Genomic DNA, 26,852 nt, shown 5'->3' with positions numbered 1-26,852 from the left:
CTCGTTTAGTGCTATTTTATTTTGTGCCGAGAACTGCTGGCGGAAACTATTTTCGCAGGTAGAAGTGCCTAGTCCCCCCCTACACCTCCGTCCCGCCCCCACTTTCTTTCATACTTACTATAGACGTACCTTTACCTTCATTTTTCATCTCATAAAGTCAGTCATGGCGGAGCAAAGGTTTTAACAAACTTATTCATTCGCATACCTACGTATACATACATATGTTGGCAAAATGGTATGTGAGATATAGGTAACTACATTATGAGATTTCATATAAATGGTGGTAACGAATAGACAACGTTCTCTTCTCTATCATTGATTACTTAATAAAGGGGAGCAGCGATTTATTACATATTTTATTCCATTTTTTCCCGGTAAACTCAAAAAACTCACAAACCCAACTTGGTTCCGGCCATAAAAAACATATAAAATACATACTCACATCTGAGGCACTAAACCCGAGCCAATTTAGAGCCTGTAAACAAAAAATGCAAAAATATATACGCAAATACTGTCCAATACCTGAGGCCTTCTACCGAATAGCTGTATGGCTATTGCGACGGTATCTGCAGAACTATTTATGAAATGTCGAGGCGAGGCTTGTTCCATGTGTCAGGCGTACAAATGCGAATCTCAGAGAGGAATGTGTTCCGGGGATTTACCTCCACTGCGCTGCACTTTAAAAAAATAAACAGGCTAAACTGCATCAGTATTGGATTTTTGCTAAAACTGAGTTCGTAGCCGTGTTGTTTATTATTTACGTAAATCATAAGCCTTTCCGTCAAAAGCGATGTGTACAGTACAGTTGAATTTATACAACTTCGTGTGTTATTTGTAACAGCCACTCACATTGGCTGAAGCTTGGTGAACTACGCCGAAATAATATATTTATTTATACGCTCCTACGTCGAGAGATTACATGGAGGAACATACACGTAAATATGTATTGGTCCCCATTCTGTAGTCAGTATTATTTATTAGGTACGCTTCATTAACTTATCATGGGTCTAATCTGGCGAACTATGTAGGTACCTATATTCGGTTAGTCATACTTATATTATGTGTTACATACTGGCTTGTGCTCGCGAGCTTCATTCCACCTTAAAAATTAGTATCTCGTATCACTATTTTCCTATCACACGATTTCAATAATTAGCCAAATCGTTCTAACGAACACCTATATATTTTTTATTCATAGATGATTTCTACAGTAAGTATGATATTTCTTTTGAATATTGATATCACAGTAACTACACTACCCATACTATCCATAAGTTAGGGTGCAGAGGATATAATAACATGGAGGGAATTTAATCACGTCAATACCACATCCTAATTGATAATTTTGCTCCATTGACTAGTATTTACATGTTATTTAGACCAGAGAGGAGAATTTCGTACAATATTATAATCTGAACGTAATTCTACAAACCACACGTCTAAAGGTGATATCAATATCGTGAACATACGCAACACATAATTATATTATGTTTGTGAATATAGTATAATACTGATAGGTTGAAAATTAATATTGTTAATGGTGTATTACTACAGCTTAATAATTAATGAATGGAATAAAATTTTGAACCACAAAAAGCCATACGCATTAATTACGAGTGGCTTTGAATCTAAAGTTTATTCAATAACGTAAATTAATTAAAATAATTACAACTGTGCAGTTTTAAATACACACATTGAATTCCATTTTAATTAAAAGGAGATCCGGAATTTCAGTGTAATCAGCATCAATACGATATTCCACCAGTGATATAGAATATCATTGAATATCAGTAAATGTCTGTTTCTGAAATAACTTTACATGTACTCTTATTACGTTCAATTATTTAAAAATATATGCATCGATATGATGTAGGAAATATTTATGAAATGAATTATTTGTAAAATTGAATACGTAATTTAAAAACAGCCATTTATTAACAGCATGTACGATACGTGTGTATATGTATAAACTTCACGTATCCAGGTATACATCTGGATGATGATATTTTTTTTGTCCAACTTGTGTTCTATTCTCTGTGGGCGTGTAATTACAACAGAAGGTCAACTCGGGCTAGCAACGGCCGAACAGCGTACCTACTGGACTACTGACTACTATTACAAGGTAATATCTTGCACATAGCGCATTTATGCAGTCAGTACACAACCAGCGGTTCTTTGCTCATCAATGAGCATTCCCTGTATTACTACCTAAAGGGTGACAATTCATCAGATATGTGCTATTCTGCGTTTGATATCCAACAATCATATTTATTGGTCCACACATCCTAGTACTGGTGGAAAAGTATATTTTCATCATCACAGCTAAGCTGCATAGCATGCACATCTCTCAATGCCTATCGATTGAGAGATGTGCACGCTATGCAGCTTAGCTGTGATGATGAAAATATACTTTTCCACCAGTACTATCTATCCAAAGATTGTTTGTCCACTGCACGCCGTCAACGACTGCACGAGTCTGGACACACGGCCACATTAAATGTATGTACCAACAGCTAAAAGTAAGCGTCCACCTGTCGGCATGTAAGCAACGGGTCTGATACCGCCCTCCGCCACGTCATCTCATTCTCGTTTCCATCCCGGTGACGGCGATAAAGACAAACCCTCAAAAAATTGTCCACTATAAAATCTCCCCGGGTGATAATTCTCAACACATTGTCGCGCAGATATCGGACGATGACCGCATGTCGCTGACGACGGCCGTGTCGGACGAGGACGAGGCGGGAGAGAGCGCCATGAACTCCCCCTACAAGGGGAAGCAGACCGGCGCCGCCGCCGCCTCCTTCAACTGCACCGGCGCTGTCAGGAAGGCTGGGTGAGTGTACAATACTAATCAATAAACAAAAGATTGATGTCAATTCTGAAGGCACAAATTCTTATTTTAAGCTGTCAAAAATTAATAAATTTAATTAAAATTCGACTCTATGAGTGTTAACGTATCATATTTGCTATCATTTTTTTCAGCTTTTAAATTATATTGTTTGCACTCTCAATTATATAGCTAACACTGAGTTTGTACAAACTGAATAGAATACAAAGCCATTGCAAACTTTTTTCCAATTTGAAATGGCCAGTACTTACTGAAAACGAAAAGCTCATAGGTCAATTATTTGTGATTAGGTCTAGACTTGTTATGGTTGTCAGGCGACAATCGCCATCTGCTAGAGTCTGACAAAGCTATCGTTTCCAGAATTGGGTACCCGATACTGAACGACCGACATGATTTGAAGATTTGAAATGTATTTATTGAACATTTTAGCCATTGAACTATTTTGTCACTCTCTGGCAAAGAACCATAAGTTAGAGAATACCTTTATATTATAATGTTTTTTTTTTAAACTAATATTCTATATAAAAAAAAACAATATTCAATTAACCAAAAACGTATTTTTCTTTTGTTATTTCAACCGATTAAATTAACAAAAGAAAACGCACATTATTTAATTAACGCCATATTTACAGTTTAGTTACGTAGCGGAAATTTATAGATTTCCTTATTTATCTTTGTATCAAGTTACCCAACGAAGCTAAGCTAAAATAAACAAACAATGTACCTACTAAAATATACAGCACACAAACAGTTGACTGGAACTGAACCCCTTAAGCGCTCTGCGGAAACTTTCACTAATGATCCCGTTAATGTAGTGGAAATAATACCTAACATCAGACTACGTCATCAAAGCGGGTAGCTAACCGGAATAGATATACCCAGGAATTACTTGGAATAATTTATTAGGGTTCGCAAAGTATGCACATTTATATTGTGTTGTGCTTCCACAGCTCATCTATCTTGGCGTGCTAAACGGTATTGTAACAATAGATTGTACATATATTCCGTAAAAACACCTAAGTCACCTGTGCAAGAAGGAATAAAATCCAATAAGGTGAGGCATTCGTAGCGGCAGAACATACATCCAGGATATCGGAATAGTTCGCACATATATAGTGTCGGTTTACAACACGAGCCGGCGCCTCCGGGAAGCCACCGCATTGTGGCGGCTTCGGCTCCAGATAAACCAACTGTCTTAAGTGCCGTATCTGTTCCACACTTTATCTTTGTGCCCATAAAACTTCCTCGGGAAATTTTCAATGCAGACAACGGTTCCGCCTAGTAGGTACAGTGACTTCACTACCCACTACAGATGAGACAAAGCGCTGCGGGCTTTCAAGAAAAAAGTGTAGCAAACGTGAAATGTAAAGACGTTTTTACAAAAATCTCGACCAACTTGTAGGTACCTGTTTTAAATGTAAATGGCAAGAAGATGTTAAACAAGCGGAGACAACGGCGTATTACGACATGGCGACTCTTGAAAGTGAATCCTGCGGCGTCTTTTATGAGCCCTGAGGTTACAATTCCTTCCATGAATCCCAAATGACCGGAGGGAAATCTTAGCCGTGACCCATTCAACGTTGCAAAAACTACGCAGATCCTGCGCAGCAAGAAGAGGGTCTCAAGTATGTTTACTTGCTAAAGTAAAGTTCCTTTGTGCAAGGATCTGTTTGAGACACTCGAACGAGCCGCATCCGAGCCCGTCACAAAGACACAAATCTTACCTTTAGTCAAACCTCGCATTTTCCCCAACCGAGGCCATTCGTTAATAAAGACAAAACAAATTTTAGGTAGGAAAGTTACGGTTTCCTAATGCAATGTAATTGTAAGCGCAGACAATTTTGTTTTATCTTATGTTGAATTTAGTCTTTCGTCCCTTGTAAATCCTTTGTGCCTTTGTCACAATAACCACTCGTACCCGGGGGACAAAAACAGAAAGCCGGTGATTAATTTTCTATAAGTCAGCAATACTGACGGTACCAGTGAAATCTTCATACATTTCTTAAGAAATAAATCAATTCACTTAAAATTCTCTCATATTGTAAATTAAGTTGAAATACAAATGCAATAATAGTGTTGTCGTCGTCGTCGTTTGTGTTTCAAAAATATTAAATACTAGTTTTAGCGTGTTTCAAAAATATCATTTATTTTTAGAAATGGAATTCTTTAATAAATAAAAGGCATTTTTATTTGAGATCCAAAACAATTCTATGTAAAAAATATATTTTATTTTGCCTTTGGTTTGGTGCAAATGAAAAACACGCATCAAACGTCAAATATGGCTCAAAATTCAAACCTGACGAAATATTTTTGATTTGAATCTTAAATTATAAAAACCAAAAAATTATTTAAAAATCTCAACAATCAGCACAGACATAATATTGCAATTCCTAACAAACAATGCGTTCGAACTCAAAATCGAGTATTGCCACTGTTTACCAAGTGAGAGAAGACTTCAAGCATGCGAAACGCAGGAACCAGAAGCTGAGTCCGACCCCTGTGAACGTAATCATATGGGCGATGCAGATGCTCGGGGGACCACAGAAACGAGTGCCCATGAACCAATTACAAACCTATATTAAAAAGAACTTCACGCTACCGTGCCCTACCAAGGATGTCAATAGAAAGATAAAGCTAGCCGTCCGCTACCTCATCTATTTTGGAGTGATTGATGAAACACCAGGCGGTATACAGCTGAAGAAGACAAGCTTGACCAAATGAATTTTGTGCAATGTGTTCTAATTTAATAAATATAGCATGCTTTTGTTGTAAAAAATAAACGATGTCTTCGTCATATAAATTAAAGCGTCTGGTTATTATTTTTAACTGCAGATAAGTTTGTAAAAATATAAAAATATATGTATAAAATGGTACGTACATTATATACCCTACCCTATTCCTCTATTTCTAATTTGTAGTTAAACAAATCGCAATGCTGACCGGTGTATTAATTCCATAGATTCCTGAGCGTGAAGAAGTGGCTGCTCCGCAAGAAGCACCAGATCGAGCTGGCCCGCAAGCGAGGCTGGAAGGGGTACTGGGTCTGCCTCAAGGGCACCACTCTGCTGTTCTACCCGTGCGACTCCCGCGAGGGACGCTCGGTCGAAGCCGCCCCCAAACACCTCATCATAGTGGACGGCGCCATCATGCAACCCATCCCGGAACATCCAAAGCGTGACTACATCTTCTGTCTGAGCACTGCGTTCGGTGATGCCTATTTGTTTCAAGCGCCGTGTCAGGTACGTTTGTCTGCACAATTTATCATTTCGCATTGCAGTAGAGAACTGTCGGATCGTCTGAGCTAAGCCGCACGATTTGTCCCTAGATCGAGCTGGAGAACTGGGTGAACAGTATCCACAGCGCGTGTGCGGCGGCCTTCGCGCGCCACCGCGGCAAGACCGGCACCCTCCATCTGTTACAGGAGGAGATATATCGCCTCGAAAAAGCCATCGAGTCGGTGAGTCGACGCCATTTATTGTCCCTCTATTTGTCCTAGCCGAGACATATTGGTTCTATTATCTCTATTATTGGACGTCTTTATTTACCGGGCTTCTAATACTCCAGTGGCCAAGATAAGCTACAATGTAGAATAATGAAGCATGAAACGTGTGCACGTATATTTATACTGAGCATACAAAGCGTCACGGTTAGATAAACCGCCCGATTCATTAATTAAAGCAACTCGCACTGGTAACTCTGAAATCTGCTGAAATAGAAAGCTCTCTCGCATAATGCACCTCGCTGTTCGCGCAGCCTGAACTAGCAGTAGCATTGTTTGAGTAGCACAGATCTCTAACTGCGTCCGTAAACCAATATCGTGCATGTCGGTGCTGAGCTTTAATTCCGTTGCATAAGAGTCAATTTTGAATGCACTTCCGCTACTTATTGTTCAGCTTAAACCTTCAAGAGTACAGCGAGGCTGAGCGGAAACAGTCCGGCGAGAATTTATTGCTTGCACTGAGCTCGTGAATATGTTTAAGGGTGAAAACTTTTCTTTCCTTCATCCATAACTCATCGTTGGCCCTAGATGCATTTTAATGAAATATGTATGATGCTACGCGAAATTATGTTCACAAAGTAGGACCGAGCAACACACATTGCATAATTTTTAATGCTCCTCACAAAACATGCAAGTTACACCATTGAATATTGCGCAACCGCTAACAAATCTCGCCCTTTGTTGGTGTAAAGTTACGAGAGAAAAAGCTCTTTCAAAGAAAAGATTTGTCATCATTATTCTTTGTGATGCTCGCGCATCGTTATTCGATTATTCTATTTATTTATTTTATGGCAGCACTTGAATATTTTATTTCCAACTGTTTATAGAAGCAGTGATATTCTGTTTGTGTTGAAGTGTTGTGACCTCAGTGCAGGTTCCGATCGAATACAATTTAACTTGCGAAGCACAAAGTGAGTATTCGGCGAATGTGGCCCGCGCCGACTAGTGAGAAATATATTTTTAACCGGAGGGGCGCGTAGTCTCGTAGGTACTTGTTTTTGCCGATGCGCATTCGTACGTTCGGAAAGCCTGCATCGCGTATTCTACTAAATCCGTCGATTGATTTGATTTGCTACTATTTTTGACAGTGAAATTCGATAAACAAAATGAAATACCAATATTTTATTTATATCGGTATAGGGTTGTTTGATATAGTTGGCTTTTAGTATCTGATTTATGGCTATATTAAGTATTCAACGCCAACGCCTATATCATAGACCAAGCTGGAGCGACGTTTTTAGTATTTTAATCTGAAATACGAACATTCCAGTAAACAGCCCAGCCCACATTGTACCGCCCACAGTGGAATTACTCTTGGCAGTGTACAGACAGCTTCCGTACGGGCTTTAATTAGGTCTAAATTCGTATTCTAGTATTTACCGTGAATAGCAAACACAGATGTTATAGCCGAGCCCTGGGTCTGTGGTCGGGCGGCGGCGGGCTCAAAGGCCCTCGTACGTTCGAAAGGGCGATGCGTGCTGCGGTCAGCGGTGCGGGTCGGAAATTGGTTCTATTTCCACCGATGCCTGCGACGCATCGCCCGCACTTTGCTATCACTGCCTGCCAAAATAGAGCTTCGTGGCGAGATCACTGACCGGCGCAATTGCAGTCGCAAGTTCGACAATCGTAAATGCAAGTCACTGCCAAATGTCCATTCTGCAAATTGGAATTCAGCTTTGTAATGCTTCTTACGGCCTGAGAGATACATAAGACTTTTTGCGATTGCCTGTTTACGTATTTATCAATATAGACTATAATTATACACGTACCTATGTAAAAAATATATGATGAGTACTTAAAAAAACTTTAAATAATCTTGTAAATTAATCGAACGTCGCGTCGGCTTACAAAATTGGTTAGGATGCATTTCCGTTCTCTTTTATTTCAGGCTTCGCAGCCGTGCACGACTGACGGTAGTCAACTCATGACATATTTTCAGGAACCGTTTAAATATTTGGCTTCATAAGACCATTATTTATGTAGTTATTCGACAAAACGGCAGTCAAGTAGATAGTAGAGTCAGATCAGATACACTAAACATGTTACATGCTCGCTTAACTATTTGCACCTGTGATTTGCACTAATTTTGGGTTTATCTGTATCTGAATATTCGAACTGGAATATTTGTTCATCTGGTGCGGACGTCAACCTGTCAGTGTAACATTTTGCCGAAGGCTTTTACTTCATAAACGATGACAGTACCGGATTTCAAATTTTACCGGCAGAAATTGCTGGTTTTGAACTTTACCCTTTCATAGCAGAAATAAATGTAGGTAATAATCCCTTTTTCAAACAAAGAAAATCATTAACAAGTACTTACTATTTCTGGATCGCCGGTTTTAAATTCCGTTCCATAGACGTTTGAAGGTATTAATTTACATATCTTTCGAACAGTGTTTGTAAAAGTTTGTCGCAAGCGCTCGTCCGATCACCGTGTTGTGAGTTGTCAGTAAAATAAAAACAAAGTGGTGTGAAGCCCGTATGGACTTTGCGGGTAGATGCGAGCACATCCTCATTAATATTCATACCGCTGGGGAGGCCAACCCGGAGGTCCCGTGAGTTGCCACGCTATTCAAATGACGCCCGAGAAAACGATACAAGGAGGCATCCACTATGTACCCACACCCTACCTGCCTGAATCAAGCTGTATTGTGGTGAACCGATATCGATGCTATGAGTTTTGGATTTCAGATGGCTCTTATATTAATGACTATCTCTAGACCCCTGAACCCTTTGTGTGGCTTTTGCCTAAGTGATAAGACTAATAACGCCTACATCGTAAATTGAAAAGGTATTGGGTCTTGGCAGTCGACTCAACTAGTAATTGAAAACTGTGAAACAGTTTTAACTTTTCAATAACATCAGAAATTGTACTTCACAATACATGCTTTATTAATCTACTTTGCACATAAATAAAAATCTAAAAACTTACTTAGTGTGTACTTAACAGATTTAAAAATACTTTTAATAAATCTTAAAAGCGCAAAAGCTTGCGCTGCCATACAAACGCAGTAACTCTGTATTCATATTAACGTTAGACTTCTATATAAAATATGGCATTATTTAAATCAGGATAATCCTCTTTCGTACTCAAATGTAGCACATTTCTCTTTTCTCAATTTAAATAATACAACCGCTGACTTATGGCGTGCTCAGCACGTAGCTACAATAGATATAATGAAGACAGCAAAATCTCTGTTTTATCAAGATGGTTTGGTATTCAAAAGAACTCATAAATTGTAAAGAGTTTTAGGTACTTACGTAAGTATTTTAAACAGAACTTTAATTTTGAATAGAATATTTGATAAAGATAAATGTTGAAATTTGGTTATTAAATAGTGAATTATATCGGTATAATATATGTACTTATTATTTACTTAATGAAGTTCACTACATAATTATGCTTTCGTATTCAACAAGCGTTGCTCTACACTAAATTGTAGATTGTCCTCCGTACCAAATTATACTCTATTTTAAACTGACTTTAACTTAATTGGAGAATATTAACTAACCAGCTAGTTAGTTAATTTAGCTACTATTTTCAGTATTTTTCATCGTTTTCATAGAGCAATTTGTAGCATATTTTTATATAGTAGCAAAATTATAACGACCAATAATAATAACATCGTTTTAATTACGATTTTAGATGTTATTTGTAGGCTTTGGTATAATAATATATATATATATGCTGTTTAGGGTTATTACACACACACACACACACACTCACGCCTTGTACTAATGTACTCCCTTGCAGGGTAGGCAGAGGTGCATTGCTGCACCCACTTTTCGCCAGAGTGTTATGTTAGTCCCAATGTAATAGGGGGCGGGCCTATTGCCATTTTACGGGCACATCCAAGACCCGAGAACAAATATCTGTGTTTAAACAAATATCTGCTCCAGCCGGGAATCGAACCCGGGACCTTCGGCTCAGTAGTCAGGGTCACTAACCACTACGCCATTCGGTCGTCTGTTTGGGGTTATTATGATTATATTTTGTGTTATTTACTTAAAAGCAATATAATTTGCACCATAGTCACCTATTTACACAGTAAACAAGATGGCATTGCAAAATGCATTAACAAACTCGTATATCAGGTTGTAAAATTCAATATTGAAGATATTTCGCTCCGCTTTTGTTCACTTGGATATATTAAAATCTCTTGACGAGACAAAGCAGACGCAAGGCTTCTATGAAAATTAAAGTATATTGTATTTGAGACATAAAAGCTGGCACGAACACTCATTATGTGACAGTCACTTGGTTTAATAACATACCCAGCATGAAATACGATGCTAGATGGAGATGAAACCGAGTTTCGTGAGTTTCGTGACTGCCATTTTTGGTTTGGAATTTGGATGTTTGTCATACCAAATTTGCTCGAATATTAGTGTACCCTGTATTATGTCCCATTTACTTCAATTTCTAAATTTTATCTGAAAGTTAATTAATTTTGAGATAAGTTAAGTACTATTTGATGTACTTAAGTAGCAGTTTGTACCTACTAACTTTTTTAAATTATATGGTGTTTAAATAAATATTTTTTGATTTTGATTACCTTTTGTTAGCTAGCAACACCTTCACATAATGACTCTCGTACTAGCTTTGGCTTTTTGACTGCGAATAGCAAAATTTTCGTGCCGTCATCGCGGTATTCATTGACTATTCAACTCAATTATGCTGAGTCAATGCTTATTCATGAAGAACCTTAATATTTTCGGCGAAAAACCCTTTAGGTTTGAAACTACATTAAGGTGATCCCCGAAAACAGAAAAGTATTACCATAAAGCACATTTAGTATACCAATAACGTATGAAAAAAAACGTACTTTTACGAACGCTCAAAACACACTATGTACCTCTATAATGTATACGTAGCTCAGTGAACTAAATTACAACTTTATTGCATTTTAGCCAAACTATTTACTCATCATTATATTATGGTTTTTTCAGCAGAAAGATCCATGCTCGCTGCTATTAATTTACCATACTAATTATACACTCACGTGCACGTGGCGTTCCTTAAGGCATTGGAACTTTTCCTTTTCTCGTGAGTGCAAATGTGTTTTCTCTTTCCCCCAAGCATAATCCCCGTCTATCTGAACAGGACCACAAGCTGAAACACATGGCAGACCTGCAGCAGTCGGTGGTGGCGGACCCGGAGACGCGCGCCCAGCTGGCGCTGCAGATGCTCCAGTGGGAAGAGAACCTCGAGCGGCTGCACTGCGAGCAGTTCCGCCTGCGCTGCTACATGGCCAGCCTGCAGAGCGGCGAGCTGCCTAATCCTAAGGTAAGGTCAATTTACCAAATTCATACACACATATCTCTTCAGAGATTAAGAGTAATAAGTCCACTTTTTAGTCTCTTTTTTTACACTTTAATACTGTAATAAAACTCATTCACGCGATCTCAATAGAGTAAAAAACAAGTTTTTCTTAAAAAGTTGACTTAGTACTGTTTACCTCTTAGGTACAGATAATTATGCTCACGACTGTAATCCCCAAAGGGGTAGTCAGAGGTGACTCGCCATCTCGCAAGTCACCCGCTTTTCGCTGTACATTTTTGTACTCAAGTGATAGGTCACGAACCGTATCGCCGTTTTTGAATGAGTACAATGCACTTAGGTTACTCGTCTAAAATCTAGATGTGCAGGTTTCCTCACGATGTTTTCCTTCACCGTAGGAGCGATGGTATACATTGTACTTAAATTCAAATAACTCATTGGTACATGTCAGCGCCGGGATTCGAACCCGCATCTCTTGTAAGCGCTTACCCGACTTTGCTACCACACCGCTCATTTACTAAATTCATCAAGCCTATTCTAATATTCCCCACACGCCACACTTTAAACCGCCCGGTTTAACTGAACGTACGAACAATAGCAGCTCCAAGTGTGTCGGAATAAGAATCATTGTGGTTTATTCTTGTTGTTGCGGCAATATCGGGTTTTGTTGTTGCGGGTATGAAAGTTAGACACTTAGTAAATAATTGATGAGGTGGAACAGGAAACCGTTCCGACATTTTACTTGAGCTCGGCTTGTTCTAAGAAAAATAGGTTCGAGCGCAATTGGATACGTAATTTCCCCGTCACGATTTAAATAATTCAGACTGTTATTGCTACTTTCAGCGAAGTAGTTAGACTTGTTCTTTTTAGCTTGTACTCGTAAGTTGAAAAATATTACGTCGTAGGTATATCTTGTTTTCCGTGTGAGTAAAATTAATCAAGCAGTTTCATTAACACTGAACATCTCCTATATAAAATGAAACCGCAACTCATTATTACATCCCACATTTCTCTAATGAAAACGGAACTCTAGTGGTGTGTTTGAGTTGTCGGTAAATATCCTAATTTAAACTGGTGAAGTTTGTTCGGAAACTTGCTCAGTATAGTGAAGCAATTACGGCTAGAGCGGCCGTGTTTTGAGGGTGACAAGTGAAAATTATTTGATCAAGATGACGCAGGGAGGAAATTTGATGGTGTCGCTGTCAATTTCAGCGGTTCCGGCGGTGACCCGGCCCGGCTGTAGCGACCCTATCGCGGCGAACGACTCACGACCGAAATAAATATAACCAACCCGAGAGCGGATGAGAAATATCACGCCACTTTTACCAATATCGGCCTCGGGACTCCACTAAATTGCCAGATTTGATCAAAAAGTAGAGAAGCACCTAAATAACGTTTCCAAATGCTGTAAACTGAGAGTGGGTCTTAATTTAATTTTATTGCGATTCCTAAAATGTTTCAAAGTTATTAATAGCGAGAATAACAAGAAACTTTGGTAATAAACTTTGAGATACTAACCGGAGCATAGCTAAAGCGGATAAACAAACAATTTAACAGCTCACTTAATTGCTTTCCAATCAGAATTAAAACACAAGCAACGGAAGAAAATACACTTGATTGTTTGTAAATCTATACTTTGAAAGCGCATTCAATCCGGGCTCTGTGTAGTTTTTCATTTCCATTATTGTACCAGCCCGGGGCTTCAGCCACCTCGGCTTATAGTGGCCCCTCTCCCCTTCAGCTAATACACAATCACTAATTAGTTTGTTGTATCTAGAATCTATATATATAGAATTACAGACGGGTTATAAGCGTGACTAGAGACTACATACGATAATTACAAGTTGTGGATAATTTAATTATATTGTCGCGTTGGTCGTTCACCTATCTATACTTTGTAAACTATAGCATGAGTCCTATGACGTTAGATTAACAGATCCTTAACCCTGGCGAATAAAGTTAGTTTTGCCTTTAAAACCAACAAATGACACACAAAATCAATGGAGTTTGACAGCTGTCATATAGCTCTGCTCCAAATCTCACGGCTAACATTGGTTCCAGTCGCTCCTCACCCACGTGTCTCGCGCCACCAAGAGCACCCTCAACAAGCTGGGAGTCTTCACGGTATCCTCCTTCCATGCATTCATCTGCGCTCGCTCGCCGTCTCTCCTGAACAATCTGCTGGCTGGAAGAGGAGCCACCAAGCGCCGCGCGCCCAACCTGTCGCGCTCCAACTCGGGCTCCAGTCGCCGCTCTATGCAGGTTTGTGGTGCTTAGATTAGCAATGTGCGAAGTAGATGGTGTGTGTTGCTGCATAACTTGCTGCCCAGGGCAATTTAACACTAATTTGATACTATTATTAGGGTGTTTTCTTTTAGATATGGAGGTTTGAAAGTGCCTTATGTAATACATGTTTCTGATGTATTATGCTTAAGCTATTTCAACGTTTCAGATGTAAGCGAAAGCTAGTTAAGTTGAAAATACCTTTTAAAAGAAAGCCGAAATAAAATGTAGAAATCCAGGACCGTCATAACTGGCGACGACAGCTATAAACCACGGGCGCGCCACGGTTTCGAGACGCCGACTTTCCCCCTTATAATACAAACATAAATCACGGGGTTAAATCCTCGGTGAAACAAGGTGGCGTGACCTAATACGCGCAGCCGTCACGAAAACGGACTATTACCAGCCGCTGCTGACTGCCAGTCATTAGTCGGCTTACCCCTGTTCCTAAAACAAATTGCAAGACTCGGCAAAAATACGCAAACGCTGAAACGACAAGACGCGCCTAGGACTTTCAACCTTTTCTTAATTGAAGTTTTAGAGTTCCCGTGTACACAGAATCCTTGTTTCGACTTATTTGCTGATTCTTGCAAGAATAAGTAAATTAGAAACTTGAAATAAGCACCAGAGTATGTGCTTAAGAGCATGATTAGCATCGCGGCCCAATTCCCGGTCGGTTTTATTTTTCACGCGTATAACGACATGGGGGCACAAAATTCGATGCCAAGCTTGAGCAGTTGATTGCGCACAGTCTCAAGAGTAACTTTCTTGGCTAATTTGTTTTCCATTATTTCTTCCGTTCTCGTATTTCCGAGGGGAATAATCCACATTGCTGGGCCATTTCCTAAACGGTTTCGTAGCCTTCTGGCTTATTGAACAGTCAAATACCCTTAATATATTAACGTTTCAAATGTTTGAAGCATTCCAGATTCAGAAGAATTTATTATCTTACTTTGTTATATATAGCCATATCTATGCCCTACTTCTGGGCACAGGCCTTCCCATGCTTATTCTACATCTTACTTTATTAAAAAAAAATATTATTTACTTTACAATTTGCGTGACTTCCAAAAAAACCCTCATGACACAAATGCCCCTCTTCACCTTACAACCCTGCCCAATCAGATGTCTCGCGAGGAGAGCGAGGCCGCAGTGCGAGTCTCTCTCCCAGAGGGCACCACGGCGACCGTGGGCGTGCGCGAAGGCATGACCGTGGAAGAGTTCCTGGCCGCCGCCTGCGCCCGTCGCTCCCTGAACGCCCTCGAGCACTTTGTCAGAGTCAAGAAGCGCCGCGACATGGAAGACCACAATTACTTCGTGCCGCACCGCAGCGATCTCATCGAGACATACGTGAGTATTCCCCGTTGTATTGAGCGCTTTGTTTTGTTCTGTGTCGTTTGATTTGTGTTCCGGGTTGTGGGTAATGGCACCTATCAAAGGTACATTGGAAGAAGTTTCTGTTGGATTAAGTATACAAGTTACATGCAAGTTACGCACAAACATAAACCAAAAATATTATGTCGCAGTCAAACGCAAGATAGCTTTTATCAATAATACTGCAAGTTTATTCTAAGTACGTAGTTTCATGTACTGTTTATTGGTATTAAAAAACCAATAATCCGTTAACATTTTTAGCAATAATATAACACACCTGACTTTCATCATTGACTTTGGTAACGCTAGACATCTTCGTAAAGTCGCTTTGTTGTTACGAAGTTAGATTCGGAGCGATTTGAGCTTACATCGTGCGAATGCTAAGGTGACACTGCACAATGCAGTCGTGACTTGTGTGTTCTATCTCTTTGCGGATTTCAGACTCAGGGCTCCTTGTACATGCATGCATCTCACAGATTTGTATATTTGATGTTTCCGTCGAAGACAAACTGAAATAACACGGCTCGGAAATACGTTGCCTTAAATCAAAAATGATTGAATATTAACAAATACACTTACCAACAGATAGATTTAAAAGCCATCATTTTAGGTCTGGAAGTAAATAACAATCTATTAAAACTCCTATTTATTTCATTCAAATGGTACTACTAACTATGTTTAATTTAAAATGGCTCAAATTTCAATAGCAAGTTTAGCCGTAATGCAGTCGTTAAATTACCTTAAGAAAAACAAATGAGAGTGAAAACACGGGAAGTCCCAAAGGTACCATTTCCTTAAATAAACAAAGTGGCAATTAGGTACCTTAATCGAATGTTGCTGGCTCAACTGACCCCTTGAAATGTTTGCTAGTGCATTGTTTTTGTCACTATCAGATTTCATAAAATTCATGAATTCGTACGTAGCCGTAGGTATCACATAATATATTTAGACTTCTAATTATATTAAATATTACATATGGTTTTCTATAAATATGATTAAAAGTCTAAATTTTACTATCTATGATGAAAAAAAAATACATAACTGTTTTTATTTTAATAAAAAGCAAAATATTTGTTTATTAAATAAATAATTATAAGTACTTGTTTGTACTAACGCAGTTACCCCATTTCTCACGGAAATTCAATTGCCCTAACAGTTCTCAGTGTGTTGGCTAATGATGATGATAAGTTCTCACCAAAGTCTCCTTCTTCTTTCTCCACAACACTAATTAGTACTCATTCGTTCCTTTACCGCAAATTGTTTTTTAAATCCACAGCATTGAGAAACGGCAGGTCTTACACAAACAATGCATACAAATGAAACAGTGAGGCCAATAGGACTCAATTAAACAAGAAATAAGAAACATTTATCAAACATAAACACGGCAGGCCACAACTATTAACACTCTCGCACAAATAAAGGCTATTTACTTTGACGGTGGCGCCATATCGCTCTGTGCCTCATTTTCCCGCCGTTTTATTATTGAATTTTCCGCACAATTGCTCCCCCCGAGTTGGGAAGTTGGGCCGTGCGTTCGACGCGACCATCATCTTAATAACGTGGCCGATAGCTCGCCAGAATCGAAGGCTTACAGATAGATAATGCATCAGCTTTATTGTATAAAAGTACACTCAGGAGTAATGAAGAACTTCCACAGGTTAATTATATTTTTTTACCAAGATTAACTGCAGGATTTTGGAAAAAGACACGGATAGATACTGATGTGTTTCTATTCTAATCTATTTAATCACAAAACGTTATTACTAATTGATAATTGCCCCGCGGGTCAGTTACAGTAGTAGTGCCCAATTAGCAGTTGGACGACAATTAGTACCTAATAATCTTACTCAGTAAACTCAAGAAACTTAAGGTAAGGGTAGCGTGGATAAAATAAAGAATGAATGCTTCTGACTTTCAGGTTCAATATAAAGATTTACCACTTTTATTGTTACCTCGTTTCGTTATATCGATGCTCTCGTTTTCTCGTTTTTCCTTTTCAGTATTTGTCTCTCTTCGTTCCTAATTTGGGAAATGGAGGAACTGCAGTTATCATTATTGGTCTCTTTTTCAACATTTTCAAGCCAATGATTGCTATGCTACGTAGTACGTTAATTAGGTATTTACTGGCTACACTTTTACTTGCTTTCGTAATTGAATCAAAAAGTAATGCTATAAAAAAATGGGAAAGATACAAATAAGTGAAAACTTACTTACTTTTCACGCTTAACGCTTTAAATTTCATCAATCTCAAAGCCACACTCCCCTCCAAGTTCTCTAAAAACAAAATCCAACCATTTCACTAATCTATATAAAATAATCATTATAATTATTATAATCGGGCAGGACCATCGTCGATTAGTCTCAATTTAATCAAGTTGGTGGAAGCCATCTTAGCGCGTCGGGACATGGGTCTGACAGGCAGGGCCCGCTCCTGTGGAAACTACGGGGTAACATGACAACACTGTTCGTAGGTACCAACTTAACGGAGCTAATATCTTAAATAAACTTGGCTAAGTGAAAGCCGTCTAAGTTGCTTCTTTCTTAGAATCCTTGAGTAACGTACCTGATACTGTAACTTCATCTTTGTAGACAACAATGGCATAGGGGTGTGCATTGTGCAAGATTCAATTAGCTTGTTAGTTACCTTCGATCTCTCCTTCTAAAACATTTTATTTCCTTTCTAATAAAAAGTTATAATATACCTAAATATACATTTGTAATAAAAATGGAGAAAGTACTGAGAACTTTGTAGGAGTTGGACGTGTGTTTGGTCTCGATATTATATTTCAAATTTTAAATTGTTACAACTTAATTAATAATTTGTGACTTGTTCGGCCCCTCTCGTTTCTTCTTGAGTGAATTGCCGTAGGACCTGTCGGCCATATTGCCCGGTGTCGGACCTCTCACTCACCGTCGTGACGTCGTCGTGGTGGACTGCGGGTGAGAAATTGAAAAACTTACCTTTTTGTGTTTTGCTGGGATTCGATCCAACGCCCGCTTGTTTCGCTGTGCTGAGTGCCGACTGAGCGTCTAAACGAGTACGCCACTGATGCATGGACTTCGGCGTGCGAAATTAAGCTACACTATCGGCCGTAGCTGTGCTACGATACCTGCTACGTCACTGCTACGAACTGCGTAGCACTTCTGTAGACTGCAACTCGCTTTCATTGAGGCTTTCACAAGTTTGCTTTTGGTGGATTGTACACACACATTTGCTATCAAATTGCCGCTTTGCTGAGTATTAACATGGGAAAAACCAAGAAATCTGATACTTCTCCAACCACAAGTACCACGGTTCCACTTATGGAGCAACGGGTGTTAGGAACATCGGATATGAAATCGTTTATACGAGATAAGCTAAAGCAACTGCTGAACGACCAATTCTCTCCGTTTAATAAGAAATTAGAAGAAATTGTGGAGTCCATGGCGTTTATAAGCCAACAATACGATGGAATACGTGAGTCACTGTCTTCTACCTTGAACTCTGTGAAAACACTTGTAATGGAGAAAGAGTTACTGGAAAAGCAGGTTCAGAACTTGACCGCTAGAGTGCGTATTATGGAGCAAAATATGCGAGAATGCAATTTGGAAATTAATGGCCTACCAGAGCATAAAAACGAGAATATTCAGAACGTTATACAACAATTGGCTAAAGTGGTTGAAGATCCGTTGGAGGCCAATGACTTGATGCTTTGCAAGAGAGTAGCAAAGATGAATAAAGAATCAAACCGACCGCGCGCAGTTGTGGTAAAACTGAGAAGCCCTCTTCGAAGAGATTCACTCTTGGCTGCAACAATAAAGTTCAATAAAAATAACCAAAAAGACAAACTCAGCTCCCACCATCTGGGATATGGAGGCGAAAAGACTCCTATTTACGTTATGGAACACTTGAGTCCTGAAAACAAGGCCCTGCATGCTGAAACCCGAATGACTGCTAAGCAAAGAGGATACAAATTTACATGGGTTAGGAATGGTAACATATATGTTCGCAAGGATGAAGTCAGCCCTCATATACTTATCAACAGCTTGGAGAAACTTAATAATATTTAATTAAATTAGTACCTATTAAGATTTATATCTTAAATAAATTTTGTCATATTATTGTACAGGACCTAGATATAATGTAAAAAAAAAATCTTGTCTTACCATGTTCAATCTTTATTACCAAAATGTTCAAGGCATATGCACTAAAACTAATGAAGTGTTTAATAATATATCTCAATGTAATTTTGATGCCATTGTATTTACAGAAACCTGGCTAAATGATTCTATAAAAGATAGTGAAGTCATAGATAGCAGATATTCAATCTATAGAAAAGACCGTATTACGTGTACCACAGGCGGCGGTGTTTTGATAGCTGTCGCAAATAAATATAAATCGATGAGAGTTTCATCGCTTGAGTCTCGCTGTGAGGATATCTGGATCACATTAGAAATTACTGATAACGATGTTTCAAAAAAAATTGGCATATGTTCTGTTTATCTTCCGTCACCAATTAATGTAGATCTTCTTAGAACTTTTTTGGATAATGTTAATAGAGCAATGGATAGTTTAGACGAGGTAATCATAATCGGTGATTTCAATATTAGTTCGATTTCGTGGTCTCTGATTTCAGATAAATTATACACTAAGCCAATTTATTCCCCAACTAAATTATTACATACGACACTTATAGATTTTATCAATCTCAACAATTTATTTCAGCATAACCATATAACAAACTCTCATAATGGTATACTTGATTTGGTTTTATCAACTATGGACAGCGTGGAAGTCACACGACCTCCTGAAGTGCTATCTAAGCTAAATGGTTATCATCCGCAACTACAAATTACCTTATCCATTGACCTTACACAAAATCTTCCTACAAAGCAAAGGTCTGATTATAACTTTTACAAAGCTTCTTATGAACAAATTCGATCTGAGCTTAATTCCGTTGACTGGTCTAACTTCTTAGAACATAGCCGTGATGTTGATATCGATATTATAGTGTCCCTTTTTTACGGAAAACTGAATGATATCATTAGTACTTATGTTCCTAAACGCAAAATAAAACCTAACAAAAGGAAATATCCATGTTGGTTCACTCATTGCCTAATTCGCCTATTGAAGGAAAAAGATAAAATCAGACGTAGACTACAAAAATTCAATAATCCAATGGACGATATAGAGTTTCACATTTTACGTGACCGTTGCAATCAATTGTATAAGAATTGCTATAAAAATTATTTAAATACTTTAGAAAATAATATAAAACAAAATCCTAAACACTTTTGGAGTTTTATTAAAGAGAAAAGAAATGGAGTCAGTAACTATCCGAATAAAATGTTTTTATGCGACAGAAGTAGTGAAAGTGTTCAAGAAGTGTGTCACCTGTTCGCTACAAATTTTTCAGCGGCATTTACTACTTCAACAAGTCTTAATCTAGATCATGAGCAAGGCAGAGATGATCTTTATCAAAACGTTGATGCAAAATTTTCAAGTCTAGAGTTTACTGTAGCTGAGGTTTTACAGGCCCTAAAGAAAATTGACATTTCTAAAGGTCCCGGTCCCGATAACATCCCCAGCTTCTTCATAAAGAAATGTGCTAATCAGCTAGCTTTACCCTTAGCCATAATTTTTAATGCGTCATTAAAACGCGGTCAGTTTCCTACTTTATGGAAACAAGCACGAATAGTTCCTGTATTTAAGAAAGGAGACAAATCCAACATAGGACACTATAGACCTGTATCAATACTAAGCTGCTTTTCTAAAGTGTTTGAACTGCTGGTGAATGGCGTATTAACTAGACACGTTGACAACATAATCAATATAAATCAGCACGGTTTCTTAAAGGGACGTTCCGTTTCTACTAACTTGGTATCTTATTTACAATATATAATGGAGAAAGTCGATCGCAGATCCCAAGTAGATGTAATTTACACGGATTTTACGAGTGCATTTGATAAAGTCGATCACTATTTATTATTACTAAAGTTAAAAAGATATGGAATCTGTGCAGAAATGTGGCTTTGGTTTCTATCCTATTTAACAGCTAGGCTTCAAAACGTAGTCATAAATGGTTTTTCTTCTGAAACATACTACTCTACATCTGGCGTACCGCAGGGATCGCACTTAGGACCTAAACTATTTCTGATCTTCATTAATGACATTGTTGATTATTTACCAAACAGCCATAGTTCGTTATTTGCCGATGACTTAAAGTTGTATAGGGAAATCCTTTCGAACAATGATGTATCTTTACTTCAAAGTGATCTTAATGCTTTATCCCTTTAGTGCAAAAGAAACAGAATGCATCTCAATCCCACAAAATGTTTCCACATAAAGTTCACGCGTAAAAAGAATCCAATTGCATCAAGTTATCAAATTGAATTTGTCGAGTTGGATGAAGTAAATGAAATTCGTGATTTAGGCATAATCTTGGACAGTAAACTGAATTTCATTAGCCATATGAATAACATCATCAGTAATTCTGCCAAAATGATAGGTTTTATTAGGAGAAATACAAAAGAATTCCAATCAATTTCAACGAAAGTGACTCTGTATAAATCTCTTGCACGTAGTACCTTAGAATTTGGCAGTGTGGTCTGGAATCCCAGCTACGCGGTACACTCACAGCGCATAGAGTCAATTCAACGCGCTTTCACTCGTCATCTTGCCTGGAAGAGTCCTAGTATTTCGGCACGCGCCAGCTATCAAGACCGCTTAAAGCACTTTAAGCTAGATCCACTGCACAAACGTAGAAAAATATATGACCTCACTTTCTTGCACAAACTAACACATGGAAGAACTTCAGATAAGACCTTGCTAGAAAAACTTAAATTCACAGTGCCTCGACTACCGATTCGCAAAAAAGTACAAAACACTTTTTATATCCCTAATTACCTGACTAACCTTGGAAGACATTCACCCATTGCTCGTATGTGTAGTACATATAACCATATAAGTAATAATATTGATATATTCTCCAATAGCTTACAACAATTTAAATCAAAATTATTAAAATTTATGTAAAAGTTCACAATATCAGAAAAATTAACAACACACCTAACTTAAAACTTAGTTCTTAGATTAGTATAGAAAGTTTTGGCAAATGTTGTGAATACATATAATTGGTACAAGTACTAGAATAAGACCTATGTAACTAAAGTTTAAGAATGATTTGTATTGTGTACTGTTTGTATTCCTTTACCAATAAATAAATAAATAAATAAATTTCGCCCTGAAAATATTCCGCCATTTAGTATTCAATTACAATTCATTCGCAATCTTATGAAACCAAGATGGTTAGTATCTGCCCATTCCAAAAAGAGTATTTATCTATAGGTAATAACTTCATACATACATATAGAATATCAATATACAATTTTCCGGCTTAGCTACCTCCATAAGTCCACTTTATGAGTCAAATGAAATTTCCTCCTTGAAATTGTACCTTCATTTTTATAAAGGGATTTTGTTATAAGTTGAAAACATACCTTTCGTTGAAACATGAGCCTTATTCGTTCCGTAGGGACCCGCGCCGACCGGCATTATTCCTCGCGTCCCCAAATATATCTCGAAATAAAATTAATTTGCCATCACGTATCCCTTTTTAGTTCTTTCGGCCCTTTCGTCCGTCCTTATGAATAATGCCGTCGATAATGGAAAAGAAATTAATTGAACTGTCGATATTTTATTGGTGCAATTCAATCGGTTCTCTGTACGTTACACCCCGTGTATTTATTGTCTAAAGCACAAAAGAGAAAATAAAATGTAAATAGTTCGTGATATTCTATAGAAAAAGTTGCTGTTACGTTCGAGTCTTTTGATTTCAATGAAATAAAGCCTGCATTCTGCGCATAGATACCTACTTATTTTGAAAAAGATTGCGTTAAATAAGTAAAAATATTATTTTTCTTTACTCTACATGAACAATTTTCATCTTTGAAACGAAAGCATAAAATCCGAAAGATTTTCATCTGGCCTTTTTTTATACAGAAGCGAGTGTAGAAAATTTATATCTGCGGTTCCCATCGATTTATCTGCCTTCAAACAATCCTTTATGCGAGCTTGATGTCATGAAAAGCGGTTTGTGATAGACAAAAGGACGAGCAAAGTTTTTTATAAGGGTTTGCCACTCCCTTTAACCAAAGGCAGGAATTCTGGAAAGCGGAGGGTTACATTTACCCATCGCCATTGTGAAAGCTATCAGCGGCCGGCCTCCGTCGATATCAGATGTCAATTTCCCATTATTCGTCTTATACCTAATTCTTATCAGTAAATTGTAATTATTCTCCAATATCTGTTGCGAAGTTTAACTTTCCCCTGCGCGTATTTCTTCCGTTCCGTGATTCAATTTAACTAAGTCTCTCAACATTATGTAGTCATTGCGGGGTTTCTGCATTGCAAATATTGTGTTCTAAGCTTTACAATCGAGCCTTTCATTTGCATAGTCGAAGCTTTTCCCTTTAAAAGGTCGCTAAAACGACACTAGATAAACAAGGTTTCTACCCACACTCAGGTACGTTTGATTAAGCCTGATTGATCGGTGGAAAAGTTAATGAAGTTAGCTAAATGTATTTACCTCTTTCGACGGCAAAAAAATGCTCTTACAAGCGGAATTAGGCCAATGAATAATGATAAAATAAGGAAATTAAGAGCGAGTTTTGTACGTATCGATTCGTGGAAATGTAATTAAACAAAGAAACATTGGGATTGTTCTGTAACTGAAACGGGCGGAGCGTGCGCGAGCCACGATAATAAGCTCCGAGTTGTAAACAATTTCCAGAATTAGTTTTTATTTTCCTATTAGCTTTTACCGATGCGATGGAAGTTACTTTTCCTGGAATGTATATGATAAAATACGATTGTTATTTATTAAATATCAGTACCTCAGAGGTAAATAGTAATAAGTCCACTTTTTTGGTATATTATACAAATACATTATTAAAATATTATATTTTTTGCCAATCATGATTCGTTAGTCGTAACTCTAAATAAACCTAGAACTTTTAAATCTATGTACTCAGTAGGTTTAATTACAGTGATCATTTTAAAATTGTGGAGGTAACAGAATATACAATTATACAGGGTGTTCAAGATTTATTTATTTTTTTACAAAAGATACAAGATACTTGGGTAGGCACCACTTTTTAATGTCCTCCTAGCCGAATTTCGACCACGGCGGCCAATCTCGTTTGAGATCAGCCATCTACGCAGGAGTAGATTATAGTGCCCAAGTGTGTGCGCAGTACACAGGAGCACTCTCTGTTCCATCACTCTCATAGCCCAATGGGACGGATTGACCGACACGACTGGAGAGAGCTAGGCGCAGGACCGACTGCTTTACATGCCCATCCGACAGCATGGATCGTTTCACTGTTTCGGACATCAGGTGATCAGCCTTCTATGTCCTAATCAAACTTGGAACCACAATTTAGAAACACAAATTGATAGGCACCACAACTGCCTAGCTAAGCGTCACTACTATTCTCGTGTTAAAATATTTGGCATTTTGATAGTGACAAATGTAACGATGATGTTAGTATTCAATTCCGCGGTTATTTCTCTCCGCGTGTCGCCATGTTGTCAGCCCCACGCCGCGACCACTGCATCTGTAGGTAATTGCTAATTTCGCCCGCAAATTACATTTGTATCTGCTATGTGAAGCTGTAGAGCTATGGCGGTCCGGTTGGCGAATGCTGCTGATCATTTCAAACGCATATTTGATTTTACTGTTAGTTCCGATATTCTATGAGTATAGAATTTATTCAACTCACGAGCAATGAAAAAATTTCAGTGAGAAAATCACGAACTTACTTTTGAACGTTTTCTGTTAAAATTTTAACACAATAATACCTAGTTTCGTTTTTAATTGGAAATATTCCGTTGCACTGTTAAATGTAAACGCGTAATTAAACTTGTCTTTTCTGTTTAGTAGTAATTTATTACTATTGTCACTGGAACCTTTTCAACTTATCATTGCTTGTCAGTGTATTTTTTTATCTATATACAGATATAAAAGTTATACATATTTATAGTCGTAATTTTTTATGACACCACCACATTCCTTCCCTTCCTCTGACCACGTCGTTAATCACGCCGTCCTTGTCGCACAGCTGCACACCCACGAGGTGGTGGAAGTGTGTGCCAAGATCCTGTACCAGGTGGAACTTCAGAGGAACACTCTGGAGCAGATGTGGGGCTTCAGCGTGGAAGCCGAGCTGATCGAAAACGCGGAGCGCCAAGATGAGCTCTGTTGCTATGTCAGCAGGGTCGAAGATAAGAGCGTGGCCATGCAGAACGGTGAGTGCTGTGAGTCGAATTGATGAACTATTGTTGTCTCTTTTGCACTTAGTTTGATTATTTTGGGAGTGAATAGAAAGTTTTGTTAAGATATTATTTTGTGTAGAATAGAAACTTTTGTTTTAAGTTTTACACGTTTATTGCTTTTTGGAACGACGACTTCTGTTTTCCTGAGTTACTCTTTATTTAATTAACGTTCTATTTATAACTTTACGAAACACCGTTTTGTTTTATTATTTTATTACTTAGTATTTAATTTTATCAGCACAGCAATATCCTTAATTTTCACGCTGAAAGTAGAAAACCTAGCTACAATTCCAAATAGAATTTCAGAGTAACATTTAAAAAGATTGCAAATAGCAACTGAAATATATTTCCAGACTTATTAATGAACGCCTTCAATGGAAAGAAGACAAAGTTTTTTTTCAATACAGTAAGGCTCGAACAAAAACATCTTGGCTTTCTTTTGTTCAGGTATTATCAAAGGAGACGAGATCATGGTAATCAATGGAGCCATAGTATCTGACCTAGATATGATGTACTTGGAGAGCGTCTTGCAAGAGGAGCTGTCGCTAGTCATGATGATGAGGTGAGCTATATTTTATTCATCAACTAGGTAAGTATCTACATTTTTCTTGAAGCTACAAAATATGCACGAATCTTGCGTACGATGTTTCGGAAAGTCACGACTCATTAATCAAACCTAAAGCACTCGTCTCGGAGCGACACTGCCCGCTCATCATTAAAATGAATTGGACGCAAAAGGCACAGCAAAATTCGGTTTCTGTTTCGTTCTCGGAGCACGTTCAAAAGTGTTTTTTCTGAGGTGGGCGTGCGCGCGGCTAATAGAGCGGAAGTTGAAACTGCGGCGCCCTGGCCCGACGTGGCCCGGCGTGTCCAGGTGCGGCCCGGAGCGGCCCGCGCCTGTCGCGCTCGTCGGTATTTCCCGCCCTCATACACCTGACCTTTTGCGACCGCGACAAGTTTACTGAAGCGCTCGCTGCGACCTACATCGGCCGCCCCCCCTCCCCGTCCCGCCCCGCCCGCACCCCCTCCGGCTTCCTCCACCGTCCATTGTGCGCTCCCGCAATTGAGCCTCTCGACGTTGCCGCGTCGCGTGAATTAATGTTCACCAACAAATGTCATCTCGAAATAAGCACTCGCGACTCCATGTTATTGTTGTGAGTTCACATTTTATAAGTCTCCCCTATTAATGCTCAGTCATAAGACCACCCCTTCATTGTCCGACGTGGATCATCCCCGCAATTAATAACAAAGT

At 38.4% G+C, this 26,852-nt stretch overlaps 1 protein-coding gene across 10 annotated transcripts in view; it reads left to right on the top strand.

Moving 5' to 3' along the window:
- LOC105384178 overlaps positions 1–26,852 on the top strand; it is a 122,273-nt gene that overhangs the window by 72,691 nt on the left and 22,730 nt on the right. For 6 of the 10 annotated variants that reach the window (XM_048629212.1, XM_048629207.1, XM_038122386.2 and 3 more), the window contains 8 exons: positions 2,685–2,833; positions 5,808–6,087; positions 6,174–6,305; positions 11,452–11,634; positions 13,690–13,890; positions 15,037–15,261; positions 25,387–25,582; positions 26,048–26,162. In XM_048629212.1, coding sequence (XP_048485169.1) covers positions 2,685–2,833; positions 5,808–6,087; positions 6,174–6,305; positions 11,452–11,634; positions 13,690–13,890; positions 15,037–15,261; positions 25,387–25,582; positions 26,048–26,162 — 1,481 coding nt within the window. The remainder of the gene's footprint in view (positions 1–2,684; positions 2,834–5,807; positions 6,088–6,173; positions 6,306–11,451; positions 11,635–13,689; positions 13,891–15,036; positions 15,262–25,386; positions 25,583–26,047; positions 26,163–26,852) is intronic. The other 4 variants (XM_048629213.1, XM_048629214.1, XM_048629210.1 and 1 more) reach the window with 1 other exon arrangement.

This window comes from Plutella xylostella, chromosome 22, assembly GCF_932276165.1.
Source record: "Plutella xylostella chromosome 22, ilPluXylo3.1, whole genome shotgun sequence".
NCBI classification, from domain to species: domain Eukaryota; kingdom Metazoa; phylum Arthropoda; class Insecta; order Lepidoptera; family Plutellidae; genus Plutella; species Plutella xylostella.
Note: the sequence above shows the minus strand (reverse complement) of the source record. Positions and strands in the feature narration are given on the sequence as shown.